Here is a 19750-nt window from a genome sequence, read left to right on the forward strand (position 1 = left end):
TCTTGCTGTGAGGTGACAGTGTGAACCACTGCAGCACCGTGCCACCCTTGTATCAAGTTTTGTAAAGAATTTATTTGGATGGTGGAATTTTTCTTGAAGAATATGGCCAGGTGATCTCAGCTTCAACCAGAGCAAATAGATCCTCATTGATCAGTGTACGAAGCATGTAATTTAATGGAATTCTTACTTACACATGATGTAACTGTAATATGCACTTTAGTTTTAGTCATACTGCGTTGTGCCATTTTCACAGGTCAATGAATATCCTGTCTGAGTCTGTGCCTGTTTACAAGGACCAGCAGACAGAAGAAAATACTTGGTCATGTTTTGCCTCAGTCATAATCCCGAAATGCTGCACATACACATACACACACGCACGCACGGAATGCAATGTTGCTTATATAACATAACACCAGGAAGTTGCAGCTGTCTCGGATCTCAATGCTTCTGACGTAACATTGTTATCAAAAGGAAACACTATCTCACACTCAAGGATCCTTCACAGCAGGAATGGACGGAGGAGGAAAAAAAAAGGTATACGCTTCAGCTGTATACATGAACCACACGCACCCGGTTTGCATCAATTCAGCCTTATCGCAAACCAAACCCAGACTGAATCATTTCCTTATCCACTCCTGTTGAAATTAGCCCAAACAAATTGTGAAGGCGGATGTTCACTCTCCTCAGCGGCGAGATCTTTACACGCTGGTCATTTCCTCCTCTTATCCGTGGGATTTCTGTGTCTTAAGCTTGTTGAGGTTGAATACAGGGTAAAGAAAGGATTAAAACAGGGGAGGAGTGAAAAATGAGCAGCTTTACGGAGCACAGAATAATTTAGGTGTGGTTTTCAGGTCTTCCTTCACGTACCCATGAGGGTCTTTTGATTCAGTGAAGGGAGGAAATATTCAGCTAGAACTGCAGAGCGAGATTGTGCGACGGTACACAAAGCTCGAGTGAGTTCAAGTGAAAGGTGGTTGAACAGACATGGCGGCTATCAGCAGTAGCGATGACGAGAAGGTGAGTCAACACCAGGGAGAACTGAGGGATCCCACCAGCCAGACGACTATGGACACCCTGCTCCCAGAGGACGTGCTGTGTGATTCCTGCATAGATAAACCCAGCAAGGCCCTAAAATCCTGTCTGACCTGTCTGGTTTCCTACTGCGGGGCTCATCTCAGACCTCATCTGGAGAATGCTAAATTTCAAAACCATCGGCTGGTGGACCCCCTCCAGGACATCGACTGCAGGACTTGTGAGGCTCATCATCTTCCTCTTGAGCGCTTCTGTATGATGGACAACTGCTGCATGTGCCTGGACTGTGAAACCCAGAAGCATGAAGGTCACAATACTGCGTCTGTGGGGGAGGCACGCGCTCACATTGAGGTCTCAACACTACACAAACACACACACACACACACACACACACACACACAGAGTTTATTCAGCACAGAGCATTTTATGTAATTAACTTAATTATTGTTCATAATGTTCCGTTAAAATGCAGCTGAATTCATTAGTTGGATACTGTTTCAATTACTTACCCCAACTGAGAAGGGAAATAAGAAACATGAGGAATGTGGTTAGTATTTGTTGCCACCACATGGTTTTACTTCAAATCCTCATGTGGCATCTGTTCCACTGGTGTTTGTGTTGATTTTTTTTATAGAATGACCTCCAGAAAAAGCAACAGGAGATCAGTCGGAGCGCCGCAGCAGTTGAAAACGCAATTGAAAAACTGCAGCGCAACAATTACTTAATTAAGGTACTGTATATATCTGCCATATTCCATTTCCTGTAGGTTAATTGGAAGCACTGCAGTCTTAAATTCTGATTGCGTACTTTTCCTCCTTGACCGTCAGTCATCAGTCCAGGATGTTTATGCTAACGTAGAAGAGCAGTTCACCAGGCTGCAGACGGCTGTGGGCGAGGCCCGGAAACGGGTCATGGAGGTGCTGGATGGGGACCAGAGACGGGCCCTCAGGCAAGCGAACGGCATCCAGGCACATCTGGAGCAGAGGAGAAGGGAGCTGGCAAAGGCTTTGGCTCAAATGAACAAGTTGTCCAGGAGCAAGTCAGATGTCGACTTCCTGCAGGTAGAAAAAAATCTGTAAATGATAAGAGATATTACATGGCCCAGATGATGTTAATCTCCTGTGGTCTGGGTTTAGTACAGGGTGTTCTATGAGAGAGTTTATTTTGGATGCTGGTGTATTGACAGTGTATACAGAAAAGGTATTTCAGCTTTCCAGTAATCTCACAAAGAATGCCAGAAATATATCATATCAGACCAGATATCACTTTGTTTTTTCACCTTATTTGTCATTCTTCTGTTTTATTTAATTGAGTTCTTGAAAAATTAATTCATTCTAGTCTTATCGTCAAGGAATTACAAAAAAAAAAAAATTTTAATGGGTGAAAATTGACCTCAATTTGTTAGCATCCTTTATTTTGACACCGCTAACATTGTGTTTGCCAGATCTTTTGTTTTGGCTTGACAGGGTGTTTTTAGAGCCAAAAGTTCAGTCAAACGACACTGACCCACTTCTGTGGTTGACCAAATCTGAAAGAGGGAAGTCAGCAAGTATGTTTTTTAGTCTAGTTTTTGTCGACAAAATTAACCCAAAGACACAATCCTGACTTGTAGCTTTCTGTTTTTGGTTTACTAGGAGTACTCAGAGTGGAGGGACGGTGTTGCAAACGTGTGTTGTTTACCCAGTGTGCACATGAACCGTATGGACCATCTAAAATCTTACGTCCAAGTTGTAGCAGATGCTACGCGGGAGCTGTGTGACTTGATTCTCTCCTCTTATAGGGACAAACTGAGCAGGATTTCCAATGTTGGTGTGTGTATGTCCTCATATTTCATATTACGCATATTGTTGTATTCCTTTGTCTACTTTTAAACACGGTTTATCTCGGTTTATCAGCACGTCAGATACTGTAAATGACCAAAGTACAGATGAATATCCTCTCTTCAATGTTAATCTAGGTACTAAATCCCAGATGCCAGATGTTTCATCGCTGCCTGATCCTGAGACTCCAGAGGACTTTTTGAAATGTAAACTTTTCATACACATGCAACACATTACGTTCCCTTCATTCATCATATTTACACACCAACTGTTTTTTTCTCTTCACTGTAGATGCAGTAAGGAGTCTGACCTTCGAGCCAGACACCATTCATCATTTCCTACGAGTAACAGACGACAACAAAAAGCTGACTAACACCAGCCCCTGGCAGCACAGCTACCCCGACCACCCTGATCGCTTTGAATACTGGCGCCAGGCGATGACCTCGGAGAGCCTCTACCTCGGGAGACACTATATTGAGGCAGAGCTGAGTGGTGAAGGTGCACACGTAGGAGTCACATACAAGAGTATTGATCGTAAGGGAGATGTAAGCACAAGCTGCATCACCGGGAATGACTTCTCGTGGTGCGTGGGAAGGAACAGTCGAGGTTTTTCCGCCTGGCACGCGGGTGAGGAAATGCCTTTGGAAGTCTCTCACATCACAAGGATCGGCTTGTATCTGGACTTCCAGCGTGGTTCTGTGTCTTTCTACGATGTTACTGGGCCTATGAAGCTACTCCACAACTTCAAGGGGGATTTTGTTGAACCTTTGTATGTTGCTGCTTGGCTGTCAAAGAAGGACAATGTGGTTTCTCTGTTAAATACAAAATGATGGCCCACCCCCTTCCCATTCATTGAAAATCTTTTGGTATTAGAATGTTTTAAAACTGTCATCAGAAGGGAGGTAGAGGATAGAGGGTTAAATTCACTGCCATCTTGTGGTCACAGTGTTAAATGAACATTATTGTTTTTCAGTGAGATAAGAATGAGGAAAAGGTACACAGGTGCCTGCCAGTAATTCCTTTATTTGTCTCACAAAGTCATAACAGCTTTAGTGACATATTTGAGTAATTATAAAGTTACAAGAGTAATTATGTTGTATTCAGGTCATGTCAAATGTCAAATAGAAATCATAAAGTTGTGTGCATTTAACTTTAGGAACTAAAGTCTGTTTCTTTCTCATCATAAACTGGATTTACAAAGTGCACACCTGTCCTAGTCAGGGCGATAGAATTAGTAGTTCCAGTTCCATACAGACCAGGAACATCAGGCAGCATGTTGGGCTTGTCAAACATTGGATTATCAAAGCCATGATCCAGAGAACCGCCGAGCTCCCCGATATCACTGTGTCCGTTCAGGTTGCTCAGAGATGGAAGTGAAGGCATTGAAGGCATCCGGACAACCCCCTTACGAATCAGAACAACCACAACAGCAATAACCGCAACCAGAATTAGCACTCCAAACACAGCTCCAACCACCGTCCCAGCACTGCTTCCACTGCCGCCACCAGAGGAAGCTTGAAATTCAGCTCCAGCAATTCCCAGACTGGACCCGTGAGAACGAGCATCCTTCACGATGTCCCTTGCCAGAGCCTCTGATTGTGTTCCTTTCTCTTCATCCAGGATTACTACCTGGATCTCAGCCGAGGAAGAAAAGGGGACGATCCCCAATAATCGCTGCGGCTTGAAGACTTTGGATAGACCCAGTTGAAGGGATTTGTACTGTGGCAGAATGAGGAAAAGGTGCTGAATTCTTTGTCTGTAGGTCTGCAGGTTGAAACCGGGGCCATAGCGGATTGTGATGATGGCCCCACACACCTCGCAGCAATGTGCCGAAGGGAGAAGAGGCTTCTTACAGCTCAGGGAGGGGCATGTTACGCTGGCACAGATCCGCTGATGGTTTATTGAGTTGCCACAGTCACAGCCAGAAGGATCCTCACAACCGGAGTTCCCGACAGTGACATCAGAAGATCCGTGAAACTGCAGTTGGCCTGAGCGCGAGTGGAGGTACAGGGTGAACTCTGATATACTCTCAAACATCTTCCCCAGCACAGACACAGATTTGACAGGGATGCTAGGCTGACTGGAGCTGGTGTCCACTCTGAAGGAGGAGCTGGCTTTAAAGACCACATCGTCATACCGGCAAGGGACACTCTCCTCATGGACAGAGAAGAGAAAGTTCCCACGCTGTAGGTCATCCACAGTCACAGCCGCCTGCCACAGAAGTGGATTAAACCACTGCAGAGACTCTGAATCTTTGAACTTTGTTTTAACACCTGCTCCACAACCTGGGTCCTTTCCTGCTAAAACGTAAAACCCAGCTCCGGAATTCAGGATGAACTCCCCATCAACCGGTAACCTCATTTCCTGCACAGCATGCATGGTCTCCACAAACACGGACACTTCTCCCTGAGCCGTGAAGTGAACTATGTCATTACCACACGGGATGGTTCCTTTGTCCCAGTTGGTCTTATTCTCATAGTTGGTGTCAGGAATCCACTGTTTGTACAGCGCATTGCCTGCCCCGACAAGACAGAAGAGAAGGAGCGTGTCTGATGTCTTCAGCATCTCGGCGTGTTTGTGCCAGAACATTAGGTGACCTTTGTTTCTAACCTTGTGACTAACACAAGGAAAGCCGATGAGCTCTGAACCACACCAACCCTCTCAAGCAGGTGATCTGTAAAAGATTGACTTTGTCTGCTGTAACAGATCCACTTGATTTTTTTTTTCTGTCGTGCATATTTGGAAAACTTTATATTTTTTTTATGAGTTTAGCAGTTTTCCCCATGTGGTTTGACCGCATAATAAAGCATTTTACATTGAAATTCAAGCTCGCATGGTCATACATTTTTAAATTCAAAATATCTGTCAATTATGTGTTTAAATTTTTTTGTCAAGTGTTAAATAAATCAGGAATGGCATGAATAATTGTTGAAATATTAAAAAAAAACGCATCTACATTGTCTTTCAACCTTGCCACTTATAATTAATACAAAATAAGATATAGTTTAGTATGAAATAAATTTATAACAACTGCATGTGGCGCCAGAGCTTTAAACCATACATAATAATAACACTTGGTTTTGTTTCTATTTCAGGTCCATTTGATAGGCTAATTTTTAAATAACAGTTCTGTACTGACCTATTTAACAAGTCCTGACATTTAACTGTGAATTAGCAAGCAGATTCTGTTGTTTGCTGTAACTTAACGCATTTGCGTGTCATTAGAAATCGTGCTTTGTTCGAGGTGAATAATAAATGATCGTGCTTGAGTTGAAGAAAAGTTTTTCTTTTTAAATGACATAAGGAACAAAAGAGATGAATTAGCATTAAATTTGTAGTCAAACTAGTAGAGACTTGGAAGAAGCTACCGAAACCCTTTTGAAGTGTTGGGGGGGGGGGGGGGGGGGCTTGCGGGGCTGCAACCGCAACAGTTAATCAGCTGAAAGTCCTCACACCTGTTTGCCATCAACTCATCGTCACGTCTGAAATATCTGACCAACGCAGAGGAGGCAGGTAGACGTCATCCTCTCTTTTTAAAAAAAAAAAAAATAAATAAAATTACGGTTAGGCTTGGTTTTATTTATTTATGTATTTATTTTACCTGGCAACGATATTTAATCCGCTACGAGTTGTACACAAGTTTATATCGTGGCCTTAACCCGCTATCCTCGGACCGGATGTTGTATATTTGACTTTACTGCTGCCTTCACGCTCCCCACGATGAGAGCTGTCGCTCAACAGATGTTCCGGACCTGCAACAAACTATTCACCAGGTAAATTTCTGTTGGTTTATTTCAAATTTGCCAGATTTTCAGTAATTTAATAAAGTGTTTTCTGCCAATGTCTGGAGAGCAAAATGAAACTCATAACCTGTGTGAAGTATTTTCAATGTTCCTTGTGTTGGCAAAGGTAGAAGTACACACTTCCTTTTAAGGAAAGTAAATAAATGCTACTTAACTCGTGTTTGCTTACCTTATCAAAAGTGAAACTCAACATTTCACATATTTGTACCTCAGTGTTTGGGGGTTTGGACCCTCTCAAGGTTAAAGGTGTGTGTGTGTGTGTGTGTGTGTTCCTGTTGCTCTGGCGCAGGCAAGGTGCAGCATTTCCTTTTTAAACTGAGGCACAAGGTCCCCTAAATGTAAATGACTCAGTAAAACTACTTCCAAGTTTCTTTCCACCACTGAATCTAGAATTCTTTCTTCATCTGCCTTCCTGAGAGGCTCAACTCCATGACTTGTCTCTTTTTATATAAAGAAAGACCCCAAATGACGTTGTGGAGGCCCATCCTTCCAATCTGGAGACCGCCGCACAGATGGAGAACATCCAGCACCTGCCCTGCCACTCCGACCCGCCCAGCCTAGAGCCGGCGAGAGAGCACGTCCACCACGTGGAGGCAGTGATGGAGAGAGCCCATCATGGCGGCGGGTGGCTGCTGTCTGGCATCATCTGCATCAACGTCCTCATCCTGGGCTGCGCTCTTGTCAGCAGCAGCGCCTTCAACAGCGTGGCCGTCACTGCTGTGCACAGGCAGATTTTCCTCATCGTTCTGCTCCTCCTCACAATGTTATGGATGCTGTTTTACACTCTCGTCACTTTTCGGAAAGATCAAGCGGTCTTGTTTAAGGATAGCCATGCAGGGCCCGTGTGGCTCCGAGGTGAGAGCTCATCGATTGGTGTTTTTTTAGATGAATTTCACGTCAGAGCTTCATCAGTTCAAACCTTTTCCGTTGCAGCTGGACTGGTGCTGTTTGGCCTGCTCAGTCTGCTCATGGATATCTTCAAGATCGCCAACTACGTGGGCTACCTTCACTGTGACTCTGCTGTCAAAGTTGCTTTCCCTGTTGTGCAAGCTGTGTTTTTGTTCACCCAGGTCTTTGCACTTTAAGAACATTTTATAGTTCGCGTGTTGCAAGTGCACTGAAAGGCCTGGCTTTTTGTGTTTATGACTTTCTTTCTTTTTTTCAGACCTACTTCCTGTGGGTTCATGCAAAGGACTGTGTGCAGCTTCACACAAATTTCACACGGTAAATTCAGTGGCATCTTTCTTTTCTTCTCAGTTTTTTTTCTTCTGGATGTAATTGTTTAGCCTCCCTCCAGGTGTGGGCTTACTCTTACTCTTTCAACAAACCTGGTGGTGTGGATGGCAGCTGTGACTGAGGAATCGCTTCATCAAACCGAACTTCCTGACCTGAATATTAGTGCCTCGTACAAGATGTATAGAGGTATCTATCAAAGTACAATGTTGTAATCCCAATCTGATGACCGTCAGAGGAAAAAGTCTGAATTTTTCTTTCAGCCAGCTATGGGGATAACAAGTGTAAATGCAGTCATTCTGGGTGTGACACCTTCAAGGAGGCCTTCTACTACCTGTACCCCTTCAATATTGAGTACAGCCTCTTTGCCTCTGCCCTGACCTACGTCATGTGGAAGAATGTGGGTCGCCTCGTGGAGGATCACAGCCACCACAGCATGAAGTTCCGTCCCAAGGATGTGTGTGTGGGTCCCGTGATGGGAATCCTCCTGGTGGTGGCAGGACTTGTGACCTTCATCATGTATGAGGTGGACATCGTAGGAGAGGATAAGAAGAAGAGAAACAAGGCCCTGGAGATTCATTTTGTCATGAATGTAGTGATTGTCAGCCTCATGTCCATCTCCACAGTCGTCGGTTGTATCGTCTACCGGCTGGACCACAGGGAGCACGTGTCCGAGAAAAACCCCACTCGTAGCCTGGATGTGGGGCTCCTGGTGGGCGCCTCCATGGGGCAGTTCATAATCAGCTACTTCACCATTGTAGCGGTGGTGGCCACAGAAGCCCGAGGGTACCTGAATGCCCTCAACCTGGCCTGGGCTATCCTGATGGTGATCCAGCTGGGCCTGCAGAATTATTTCATCATTGAAGGTCTGCATCGGGAGCCCTTCCATGTGATGCAGGAAGCGGCACTGCATACAAATGCTCACGCCTTCCAAGAACACTCAGACCAGAGCGTCGTCATGGAGAGTAACAAATCCAGCTGCTTGCTGACATCAAGTCTTCAGCCTAACTGGAAGAGAAGAGTCCTGAAGGAAGTCTGTGCATTCCTTCTGCTAGCAAACATCATTGTAAGTTCTTTCTGTTCACTTGCTGATTATTTGCAGCAGTTACATACAAATTAAAGGAAAAACTAAGTGTTTGGGTAAGATGCACAGCGCAACCAGAACAGCTTCAGCGTGCGTTGCTATAGATTCTGGAATACTCGGACTTTACTGAGGGGATGGAATGGCCTTCTTCCATAAGAGATTCCCTCATTTGGCGTGTTGATGGTGATAGTTCAAACACTGTTCAAAATCTTCCACTGGGCTAAGATCTGGTGACAGTGTGCGTGATTCACTTTTTTCCATACATGTTCATGCTATCACTCTTTATTTATTGAGGTTTACCCTGAATTTGTCACCTGTCTGCATCTGTTATTCAGCTCATGGGATGCAGCGGTTTTCCTTTCGGAGTCACTAATTTCACCTGCTTTTGTATTCCCAGCTGTGGATCATGCCAGCGTTTGGCGCCCGTCCTCAGTTCGACCACGCCGTCGAGACCAAATTCTACAAATTCACGATGTGGGCCGCTATTGTGAATATCGGACTTCCTTTTGGAATTTTCTACCGCATGCACTCAGTGGCCAGTCTCTTTGAAGTCTACCTAATCTCCTAGATGTTTTCAGAATATTTAAAATGGAACATTATTATTTACGTATTAAATGTGTTTCTAATCAATAAATTTTAACCACATACTTTTACTAATTGGTCTGCCTCCTTAAATCCCACCGCAGTACATTTAGATGTTCAGGGTTTTGTTTTTTAATGCTGATGTACAAATTTTAGCAGAATAGAAATGCTTGACTTTACTTTACTTTAACACTTGACTAAGTGTTAACTATAAAATTTTAGCATGCAAATGTGACTGTTGCAAAGGCAACGTGTCTGCTGCTTTTCAATCATGGCGGTGCTAAATGTTGCGTATTCAACTCTTGATAGATTTGGAGGGACATGGTGCCATCTTTTGGTCAGGGATTTAGGAACAACTTCCATTCCGAAGAGCCTGCTGTTACCAAGAAAATAGTGTGGCACAATTATCGTGGGTTACAGGAGGAGCTGGATTTTTGTGTTGGTTTGTCACTTGTGACACTTAAGTCCTAACTGTTTACAAGGCGTGAAACTGAAAGTACTTCCCAAAGAACATAAATTAGCCAACACATGTCACAGATAAATATCAATATATATATATATTCAGAATAATTTAAAGAAAATACAATTTTCACCATCAAGCATAAGTATAGCCAGCCAGATACCTAAACTTGGTCATATACATAGAATCTGCAATTACTTCTCTTAGATAGTTACATCACATGAAAATACAAATAAAACAAATCAAGTGCAAGATCATTTTAACGCATGGCAAGTACAGAAAAGTGAAACAACAATGTGGGCCATTCCAAAGTGTGCAACTATGGTCAGACCAGAAGCTGCGAGACCGTTTGAACTCCCTCCGGTTGCCATGACAATGGTGCTGTTGAAGATAAGAGTGTTCTGACAGTCTAAATAAGTTGTCACGATTTTGTTTGGAACCCTCTGCCCCTGTGAAGCAATCCAGCAAGTCGACAAGTAGAAAGGAAAGCTCCGCCATGGCAAATAACGATCTAGAACAAAAAATCCATTCCTTTGATGGTCTCGCCTCTCCTGTTGTGAATACACAGTAACACACTTTTGTTGGGAAGCACTTCACACACTAACAAGTCTGACTAAAAACAGAAAACATCTACGTTGGCAAGAAAAGAGGCTTTTGCAAACAGTCCGTTCACCAGTGCTCTGACAAACATTCTGTGGTCTGGAGATCTTAAGTTATGTACTGTACATACAGTTAGTGGACAGTGAAGACCATTTGATAATTTCTCCTGTTTATCTCATAGATGTATGTCTACTGCACGAGTCTGAATGACATTCCAAACAGTCTGCGGGGAAAATCGGATGATGAGGTGGGTTCAACACTGAGATTCACTGGGAAACCAGCAGATACTGGTGGGAAGCTGTAGAACGATCCCACTTCAGTCTGAAAAACTCTTCAGCCTACATCTTCTGAATTTCAAAAAGGCGGACATCTGTGTCATACCAGATAGGTGGGTCCACATTGCTGAGGGGAAGAAAAAAAAACAGTTCAGTCGGCAAAGATGCAAAGATAACACTGAATAATATCAAGCTCTTAATACCTGACTCACCGCAAATAAACAACACCCCACATGTAGGTGCGGAACCACATAGCGGTGCCTGCGTTGGCCTGGTACTTCCTGATGAGGATGGGATGAGGAACTGGCAGCAGGCCCACTAACGTCCCATGCTGAAGAAATTTAAGGATCTCTGACTCATCTGTCAGACCCCTGCAGTGAAACGGGAGAGGTTGCTATTATACACTGCACTTGTGCATGCAAACCAACAAGGATTGTTTAACGTACTTGTCGATGCAGATCTTCTCCACCTGGGGAACGAGCACTTGAAGCAGACGCATGATAGTCTGCAGGGGTAGCTTACATTTCCAGGAGAGGACCTTTGAGGGAAAAGGGTAGATATCAGTTGAGTACTTAAAGGAGCACCCTAACTCGTAGGCAAATACACAGCCAGACAAGAGGAGGAGAAGTAGAAGCTGAGATTCACACAGAGCAGCTGACTGCTAGTAAGCTTAGCGCAATGAATGGCAGTGAATGGGAAGTGTTAGCATACCTCTGTCAGCAACCTCTGCCTGTATTCCTAAAACCAGGTTCACGTATAACCTTTGCTATGAAAGACAAGTGACCAGATAGTGTCATTTTAGAATAAAATATAAAGCCGGAACTACTTCCCTGATTGGGTGCGGTGATTTGACGCAGCACCTCTAAACTTTGGCCGACAAAATGAGAGTGGCTTCTGCTAACAATCCTGGCAAACTCTGACCATGAATAAAACCCTGAACTTGGTCTATTTAAACCAACATACAAAGAGGAGGACCTGCAAGTTTTGGAGGTTGAGAGTGCAAATGGAGGCATGCTACCACGACCACAAGCTAACCAGCAACCAGCTAGAATCTGTGGAACTCAGCTCCCTACTGTACCCACAGAGGAGGGGAGGGTATCGATTTTCTTGTCTGGCTCTGAGGAAGACTGTGAATAAACTATGTATTTTTTTTAAATGATGTGTTTCTTTAAAAAAAAAAAAAAAAATCTTAAGACAAGGCCAGCAGGTAATGGAGTTACTGACCCATTCTGGTGTGGGAGCCCAAAATGTTGATGTTGAAGAAGCGCTTGACAAACGTCTTCTCTCCATTTCTGCTTCGGTGTAGAAAACATCCTGGAATTTGGAAGAATTAGATTCATCGTGTACATTGTTCTGAACGAGCACACAAGCACTTACTTCATTGTCTCGGCCTGAGTTGGACTCTGTGTCACTGGTCCCCACGACTACATTTGGATCTGCGTGATCTGTATGCGGAGCGTCAGTCTTTGGGACTGACACCATCGTACCATCCTCTGATACCTGCGACTTCTCCGTCAGCTTATCGATGCCTGCGGGAAAAATATCAGTTACTTGACGAGGACGTATGGTGACGTTATTCTTTTTTTTTTTTTTTTTTACTGTCAACAAGCTCAATCAAAAAGCTCTAAACTATCAATGCTTCAGTCCTTATAAATGTATCCCGTTCACTTTAGCCGAAATCTGACGATTCATAGTCTTCTTCAGCAGAGTTCCGATGGTGAGCCAAACCACTGCACTGCATGCCCCATCGTCACTATTCACATGGAAATTGTAGTTTATTTTTAGTCCACTGCACAGCTTTCCTTCTGTCACGACTACCGCAGCAAGGAGAGGTTGAAAATAGTCCCCAACAGCTGCAACATCCATATGAAGAACATTTGCTAAAATCTTAAAAAAATATTTTGCATTTTAAAGGAAGTGTTTTGTGACAGATTTTCTAAGACTCACATTTTCACCGCAACTAATAAAGAAACATAAAAGCCAGAGTCATGAGAGAATGAATGGAATTACAGATACCATCTTTGTTTTCAAAAACAGTGAATATGAACCTATTTTTACCTTCTTTTTTTTTTTTACAAAGTCGTGCTTTTTTTAAATTTCTGAGTTGATCCGCCCTCTGACACTGACCTGTTCAATATTAGAAACCACAGTAAACTGTCACAGCTAAATCTGCTCATTCTGATTTGTGGGTTACTGTAGTTAGTTGCTGAAGAAGAAAACCAGCAATCTCCAACACAGACACAAGATATTTGAGGAATTTAGGTTTGCTGTTGTTAATTTTCACAGCTATTTTTATTACTTCAGTCTAAATCATTTGTCAAATGTCCTATTTAGCTTTAAATGTATTCATTTATCTTTTTGGTCAAGTTTAGTTGAGTAAAGGTCTAATTTTTTGTCCCATTGAAGTCAGACAAATGTTGCTTCTTTTCATTTTGTGTAAATCCATTAACATTGACCTGGATGTCTTTGCACTGGAGCTTCAAGTGTCTCCTCAGGTTCTTTTGTCATTGATTTATTTCTACTCTTTGCATTCTGACAAATCTAAAGCATTACAATTAGGGTGACTCCAGTTAAACATTTAATTATTGTTATTCTACTTTCAGTTGACGATCCCCGAAGTGTTCGAATCTCTTTTTATTCAATTGTAAGTTTTAGATGATGGAATCTGAAAAAGGGTAGTCAACCAACTTTTACCAACAACATCATTCAAACTGTGTAAAATCTCAGTACCTGGCATAGCGACCAGGCTGGCTTTCAGTGTTCCAGGCTCTGCTGGCACTGCAGGGTGGGAACCCTCCATGGAGACGGTCTCCTGGGAGCTGGTACGGGAAATAGCGGCATCTGGTGTCTTCCTCTTCCTCTGCAAAGCCTTCTGGATGGAAGCAGGATCGGACGGCAGATTGGCCAGCTGGTGGAACACATTGCGTTTGCGGATGATAGCATACACCAGGTTACAGTTTCCTGGAGGTTGGTGAGAAAGATGCAAAATACATGACAAGATGTCTCCACGGAAGCTCAGAATTCTGTCACAAGTAAGCTTTCCCTCACCGTCAAACTGATACTGGATGATATTGTTAAAAGCCTCAAGAAGGAAAAACACAAGGTGATGGTTCTGGGCTGCTGAGAACAGGAACCAGCTTGTGGAAAAGGCCTCCAGCAGGTGGAGCAGTTTATTGGCCGCCACCATTGATAAGCTCTTCAAATAAGGAGACACTGAAAAGGAAATAGGAAGTAGGTGACATCTGTTTTATTTATGGGATGATGAACAGATAACATTAAAGCTAATCACCATTCACAACTATGGTGAGGAGGCAGTCAAAGAGAGGCTGGAGACGCTGGTGGCCCGTGGTGATAATCTTGTGGAAAACCTATAAAATGAGCACCTGTTAGCTTCAGCTGTTTCTTCCTTCCCTTCAGAATGTCAATAACTTATCTATAATGATGCAAAGCAACAGACGTCTTACCACGATCAGCAGGTCTGCATGAGTCCCCGTGAACACTGGGATGTCCATAGGCACGTGAATGGAGTACGGCTTATTCAGGCGCACGCCAAAGTTTCTCTCCCCGCTCAGCAGCAACAGAATAAACACACCAATGTGCATGAGTCCAACGCGGGCTTCGAATTAAAAAAAAAAAAAAAATCAATAAATAAAACTGCAAACAAGATTTTGGGGGGAAGGAAAACTGGTGAGAGGAGACTCACACTGGTCTGCTCTGGCATCATTAAGATAGAAGAGAATAGGAACCAGAATATCCAGGACATCGCTACTCTTCAGGACAAAAAACAGGAATTTCTAACAAGGGAACACAAAATAGCGATAAATAAAGACAGAACAGACTTTTGAGCATCCACTTATTTATCAAAATTGTTTCAAACCTTATTGAAGTCACAAAGCTTCCAGAAAAGCACCAAAAGTTCTTGGTGGAACTGGATCTTCTTGGTGGAGTTCGGCAGGTAAGTCTGAGTCAAAGGGTTGGTCAGCAGACGGGCGAGGCCCTTCAGTACGAAATCAAAGTCCTGTAAATTTGAGAAGAGCTTTGGATTAGTGATCTTTATGGAGATGATCTTCATTTATCTGAAAGAAGTGATGTTAGCTGTACCTCCTCTCTGTGAATCCTTGACAAATAATTCACAAATAGGTTTTCTGGGCCAGTAGACTGCAAAAAAGACATGTGATTTACTCCACGTGATTCCTACTGTCATTCCACCTGTACATTCATTTCTTTATGCCAAACCTCTTGTTCTTCCATGCTGGATGGAGACGCCGGGCGGTGGGAAGCCCCTCCATCGTGCTCCAGCGTCACAATGAGGATCTGAACAGCCTGCTCGACCAGCTGCTCCCGGTAGTCCGAGAAGAGAAGGTGATTGTACGGGATGCCGTAGCCGACCGGATCGTAGGCACACACCACGTTGAGCAGAGAGGTGAACAGAGGCAAGGCATGTCTGAGGGGGAAAAGTGTGCGTTAGCGTTGTGTTTGGGAGTCTCTAACCAGCCTCCCAGGTACTGGTAGCTCTCACCTGTTTTCTGTGGAGCAGAAGAATGTCACCCAAGGGTTGAGGACACTGTTGTCTGATGACGGAGGGAGGTACATGACCTCGGAGAAGCAGGTCAGGAGCAGTCTCAGCAGCTCCGTCCTGGTGAGCGTCGAATACACAGAGGCAACCAAAAAATAAAGCCGGTCAGTCCAACATTTACTTGATTCACACGCTGCCAACCTACAAGCTGACGCACCTGTTCAAGTCATGGATGTAATTCAGCGGGGGGGACTGCGCGAAGCCCACCCCCGCCTCCCAGATGTACTCGCAGCTGTCTATGGACTGCATGTTCTCTACTGAGTCCTGGAAAAGAAAAACATTATTGAGTGTTTGATTAATTACAGAGAAAATGTTTGTTTATATAAAATAATTAGATACTACTAATAAAATTCTATCAGCATATTCTCTTACCTTTATTTTAACTACGCTATAATCTACAAAACTCACAGTAGTCATGATGAGAAACTGTAATTCTCTCTATGAATGATGTTTTTATTTTATCTTATTAATCGATTTGTGACATGTAAGACATCTAATCTGGCCAATAATTAACCAAAGCATGTGATCAGGTTACATATTGTAGCCACCATACATTTTTTTCCTCTCTCTGGCCTCTCTTAGGGTCCATATAAATCAAATTTCATGCTTTGTTGCCACTAAAAGTTATAATACAGTATTTTTTTTTTAGATGTCTCTGATAATCCCAGTGGAGCTGCAAGTACCAGAGACTCTTTTTTGGTGGTGCAATATTTTGTCATTAGAATAAAGATGATGATGATAATGGCGTAACCAGGAAAAGTTAAACATGTAAAGGGCACTATGATCAGTAATGTTATAGTCTGACATGCCACATTCCTTTTTGTTTCTGTTCTTCCTGGTGAGCATGACAGCGATAATGATCTTCATGATCTACAGAGAAACTAGGGGGACAGGTTAGTTGGGCAACTTTGCTCCAGGAAGAGGGGAATAGTTTAAAAAGAAAAAAAAAAAACTTTTACCAATCAAAGTAACTATTTTCTTCAACTATAGTTGGTTTTTGGGGCACTTGCAGATGTTCAGGTCCTTATTGAGCAATAAAATCAAGTTTTTCTGGACTGGTACTCACTGGGCCTCTCTTGTGGCTGTGGACGGTGAAGTCAGGGCAGAAGAGCAGGTCAGCGATGGCCAGGAGCAGAGACTCAGCCAACGGTCGAGCTCCTTCATCATCATCCAGCTCATCCGTCTGGAAAATGATTGACAGTAGACTTTTGACATAATTCAGACACTGAATAATATGCTGCCTTGTCTAGATGACATGAACCCGCTGTGTATTTCCTGCTTCACGAAGAAAGAATAGCTGGTATGAGGAAGACATTTTCTCCAGTTAACTAAGTCAAGGATGCGTCAGATTCTGAAGAAGCGTTCATTCTATTGCAAAAGTGGAATAAATAGGTATTAAAACACAAATCACATCATCAAAAAAAACAACTTTCACTCACCCCAGCTCGCCCAGCACCAGGCACTGTTGACCAGAAGAAACCTCTCCAGTCTTGGTCTTCAAAGATGTAAGGAAGGATGCGGGTCAGGATGCGAGTGCAGTTAAGGATCACCTGCTTGTCCCTCTCTATGGGGCAGCCAGACTCTGCCCCCTGCACCAGTTTCTCCACTGCCTGAGGAGTTGGGAAAGGTGGTACCAGTGAGTGCACATGAAAGTGCACAGTCATGAAGTGGCTGTAGTTACTATCATTAGCTTTATGTTATTATTTTACCTCACCGCTGTAACACTTTCTAGTTTTTGCTGACTCACCTGAATATTTACAACTACAGTCTTTTTGCCTATTTTTGCTGCAGCATCATGCCAAGCATCGTGTAGTCATGTGAAACATTGTGATTGGATGATGTGAACTCAAACCATCATGTTACAGAAACATGTCACTTTTTAATTAAAGAAATTTCAACTTTATCACGCATCATCACGAAGATAACCATCAAGACAGCCAGGAGTATTTTGTTCTGGGAAAAGCAAGACCTCATAACGCAAATGAGTGATGATTTGACTTTTACAAGGAACAAACTATGATTTCTTCCTCAGAGCATCTTCAAAACTCCAGCTGTTGCTGGGTGTGGTCTGCAGTGGTTAGTACCTATCAAAAATATTCTAGGTAGAGCTGGCAGTGAGCTAGCTTCAGGGCCCAAGGCTAACTGATGCACATAGGTGACAAAGGGAAGCCAGAAGAGATGCTGCAGGACAAATCGCTTTAAAAGTTAATACTGGTTCTGACAGAAAGGCACTGCCTATGGGGCTGCTCTGCTGCAGACTGCCGTACTGACCCCTCCCACTGCAAAAACAAACTAAAATGAGCATGTGAGCATAGGGAACTGGCAGCAACACAGCTCAATATGGGGTAGTCAGCACGCTTGAATATGTACTCCGGCTGCCATGCCAACAAGACTGGCTCTTTAGTGCTGCGGTCAGTGAGCATGTTTGATACCTATGCTGATAAAGCATGTTGACTCAAAAGTACAGTGCAACCAATGGGCACTAACCAAGCAATATATCCCACCATGCATCGTCAGAAAAACAACAGATGCCCTGTGTAGTACAGACAATAGTCCTGTTTGGTCAGAGGACACACAGATAGGCATCAGTACCCTTTGAATCAGCTCAGCTTCATGGCCTTTCATCTGCGCCTCTTTATTTAATTAGGCTGAGAGTTTCCAATGTGTCTGCTTTGTTTTGATAGGCGGCTTCAAACGGAAGCTGGGAGCCAAAGACGGGAAAGCAGAGAGAAAGGAAGGGGAGCTGACTCACATACAGCCACATCTGAGCGCTGAGGAGGTGCTCTGACAAAAAAACAACAAAAAAACAAAACCCTACAATCCTACATGGTTTAAAAACATTATTCCTCAATGTCTCTAAGTATGAGATCTTATCTTCTGAACCATAAACAAGTAAAGTCTACCTTGTAGCAAAGAGTTGCTAAATTTGAGGGAGACTCCTCTCGAACAGCTCTTATCTCTGCTGCTGGCACCAGTGCAAAAACATCCTGGACAGTGGTGGTGGTGTCTGCCCAGAACTGGTCCCAGAAGGCATCGTCAGTGGCTTCCACTGGCTGCAGAACATATGTTTAGAATTCATTTCGTCTATGCCAAATAATGGAAAATGTATACATTTGAAAAACAGAGTTGCATTGTATAGCAATAAGACTTTTTGGTCTTTGAGGTTAAGAAATTATTTAGTCTTGCATGCTGTGTAGAGCTCATCCAAGGCCTGTCTAATGGCAAAGTAAACACAACCTCAGCCATAACAACAGAATGCATTATCTGGCAGCTGGCCCAGACCACCTGCCACATCTTCAAACCAGTTCAACGTCATCAGTTTTGATTTAACCAGGCCATTAACCATTCTTAACACCTGAATAAAGGTTTAGGTCGATTCGCATCGCACAGTCTTACATTATTTAATGCAAAATTGCATTTGAATTGACATAGAAGTCAAGCTTTTACATATTCATACAAAATAATACGTTAAAATGGTGCATGCAACATGAGACAGTGTGTGTCTTTAACACATCAGAAGCGTTATCTCATCTCCTCGGTGATGCGGTGCGCACATCGGCTCTGTCTCCCTTCATTTTCGTGCATGGACCCCCGGGTACCTGTGTTTTGGTTGTCAGCTGAATCACTGCTTTCCTGAAGTTCAGTTTCGAGTCGGTGGTGCCCATTTCGACTATTTCCCTTTATAATAAGGGAACCACTGCTGCTGCTGCTGAGAATCCCTGCTAATCTCACCTCTTTGCTTGTGTCATTGGAGGAGGCGGGGTTTTGTTTTCTATTTTCTTGTTCTATTGGCTGGTTTGGCTGGACAGACAGGGTGTAACTTCCGTGTTGTGAAGACGTCACACCATTAAGGGGATTGGGGGGGTTTTTTGGTTGTTGTTTTTTTTACATTCGAGATCATATTTCTAATTCCTTGTCAAAGTCCGGTTATTTAGATGGCTGGAATGACATGGCAATGTTCTTAACTCGGCGACGTTATCATTCAACGCACAAATGATACAGCCAGAACGTACAGGGACGTTTAATCAACAAGAGTAAACAGCGACATCTTTTGCACAGCTACGTTGTATCAGGCCAGATTTTACTAACTAACACGTTAGTTAGCAGTTAGTAAGATGTTAGTTAACAGACACTCATGTTAATCAGCAGATTTGTTTTATGTGGAACAAAAAAGACAAATATTAAGAACCTGTAAAACTCTTTTTGCATTTTGATTCTAGTGCCCCTTCTTGAGGTTTTGACTATCAACTTTCCCTGAAGATATCTCTTTGTTATGTCTGCACAC

At 43.3% G+C, this 19750-nt stretch overlaps 4 protein-coding genes across 7 annotated transcripts; 2 read left to right on the top strand and 2 right to left on the bottom strand.

Annotated features, from left to right (window-relative positions):
* Positions 1–225: 225 nt before the first annotated feature.
* On the top strand, positions 226–6016 carry LOC147245047 (tripartite motif-containing protein 16-like). Of its 3 annotated transcripts, none has more exons than XM_086185104.1 (6): positions 226–1383; positions 1667–1762; positions 1860–2093; positions 2667–2847; positions 2990–3058; positions 3144–6016. In XM_086185104.1, the coding sequence occupies exons 1-6, from the start codon at positions 985–987 to the stop codon at positions 3680–3682; spliced, it is 1518 nt and encodes a 505-aa protein (XP_086041230.1). In that variant the 5' UTR covers positions 226–984; the 3' UTR covers positions 3683–6016. The 3 variants fall into 3 exon arrangements, with proteins under 3 accessions (XP_086041230.1, XP_086041232.1, XP_086041231.1); XM_086185106.1 differs by having other exon boundaries at positions 2667–2841; positions 2936–3058; XM_086185105.1 differs by having other exon boundaries at positions 227–1383; positions 2667–2841.
* amn (amnion associated transmembrane protein) lies at positions 3867–5734 on the bottom strand. The gene has a single exon (XM_086185107.1). The coding sequence runs from the start codon at positions 5439–5441 to the stop codon at positions 4005–4007; it is 1437 nt and encodes a 478-aa protein (XP_086041233.1). The 5' UTR covers positions 5442–5734; the 3' UTR covers positions 3867–4004.
* A 288-nt stretch (positions 6017–6304) lies between the features above and the next one.
* Positions 6305–9625, top strand: LOC147245049 (proton channel OTOP2-like). The gene is made up of 7 exons (XM_086186168.1): positions 6305–6625; positions 7110–7510; positions 7589–7725; positions 7821–7879; positions 7953–8077; positions 8152–8954; positions 9370–9625. The coding sequence occupies exons 1-7, from the start codon at positions 6573–6575 to the stop codon at positions 9538–9540; spliced, it is 1749 nt and encodes a 582-aa protein (XP_086042294.1). The 5' UTR covers positions 6305–6572; the 3' UTR covers positions 9541–9625.
* On the bottom strand, positions 9313–19750 carry hid1a (HID1 domain containing a). 2 transcript variants are annotated; one of them, XM_086186167.1, is made up of 19 exons: positions 19065–19732; positions 18369–18518; positions 16905–17075; positions 16532–16648; positions 15623–15729; positions 15409–15525; positions 15126–15333; positions 14991–15047; positions 14767–14907; positions 14593–14683; positions 14354–14505; positions 14179–14257; positions 13938–14102; positions 13620–13850; positions 12267–12418; positions 12114–12203; positions 11336–11427; positions 11102–11260; positions 9318–11016 (listed from the first exon to the last, which is right to left on the bottom strand). In XM_086186167.1, exons 1-19 carry the CDS (start codon positions 19128–19130, stop codon positions 10953–10955), a joined length of 2409 nt encoding a protein of 802 aa, XP_086042293.1. In that variant the 5' UTR covers positions 19131–19732; the 3' UTR covers positions 9318–10952. The 2 variants fall into 2 exon arrangements, with proteins under 2 accessions (XP_086042292.1, XP_086042293.1); XM_086186166.1 differs by having other exon boundaries at positions 9313–11016; positions 12114–12418; positions 19065–19750.

The sequence above is a fragment of the Aulostomus chinensis genome, chromosome 18 (genome assembly GCF_037954235.1).
Source record: "Aulostomus chinensis isolate RoL2024-O1b breed Wild chromosome 18, RoL_Achi_v1.0, whole genome shotgun sequence".
Taxonomy (NCBI): domain Eukaryota; kingdom Metazoa; phylum Chordata; class Actinopteri; order Syngnathiformes; family Aulostomidae; genus Aulostomus; species Aulostomus chinensis.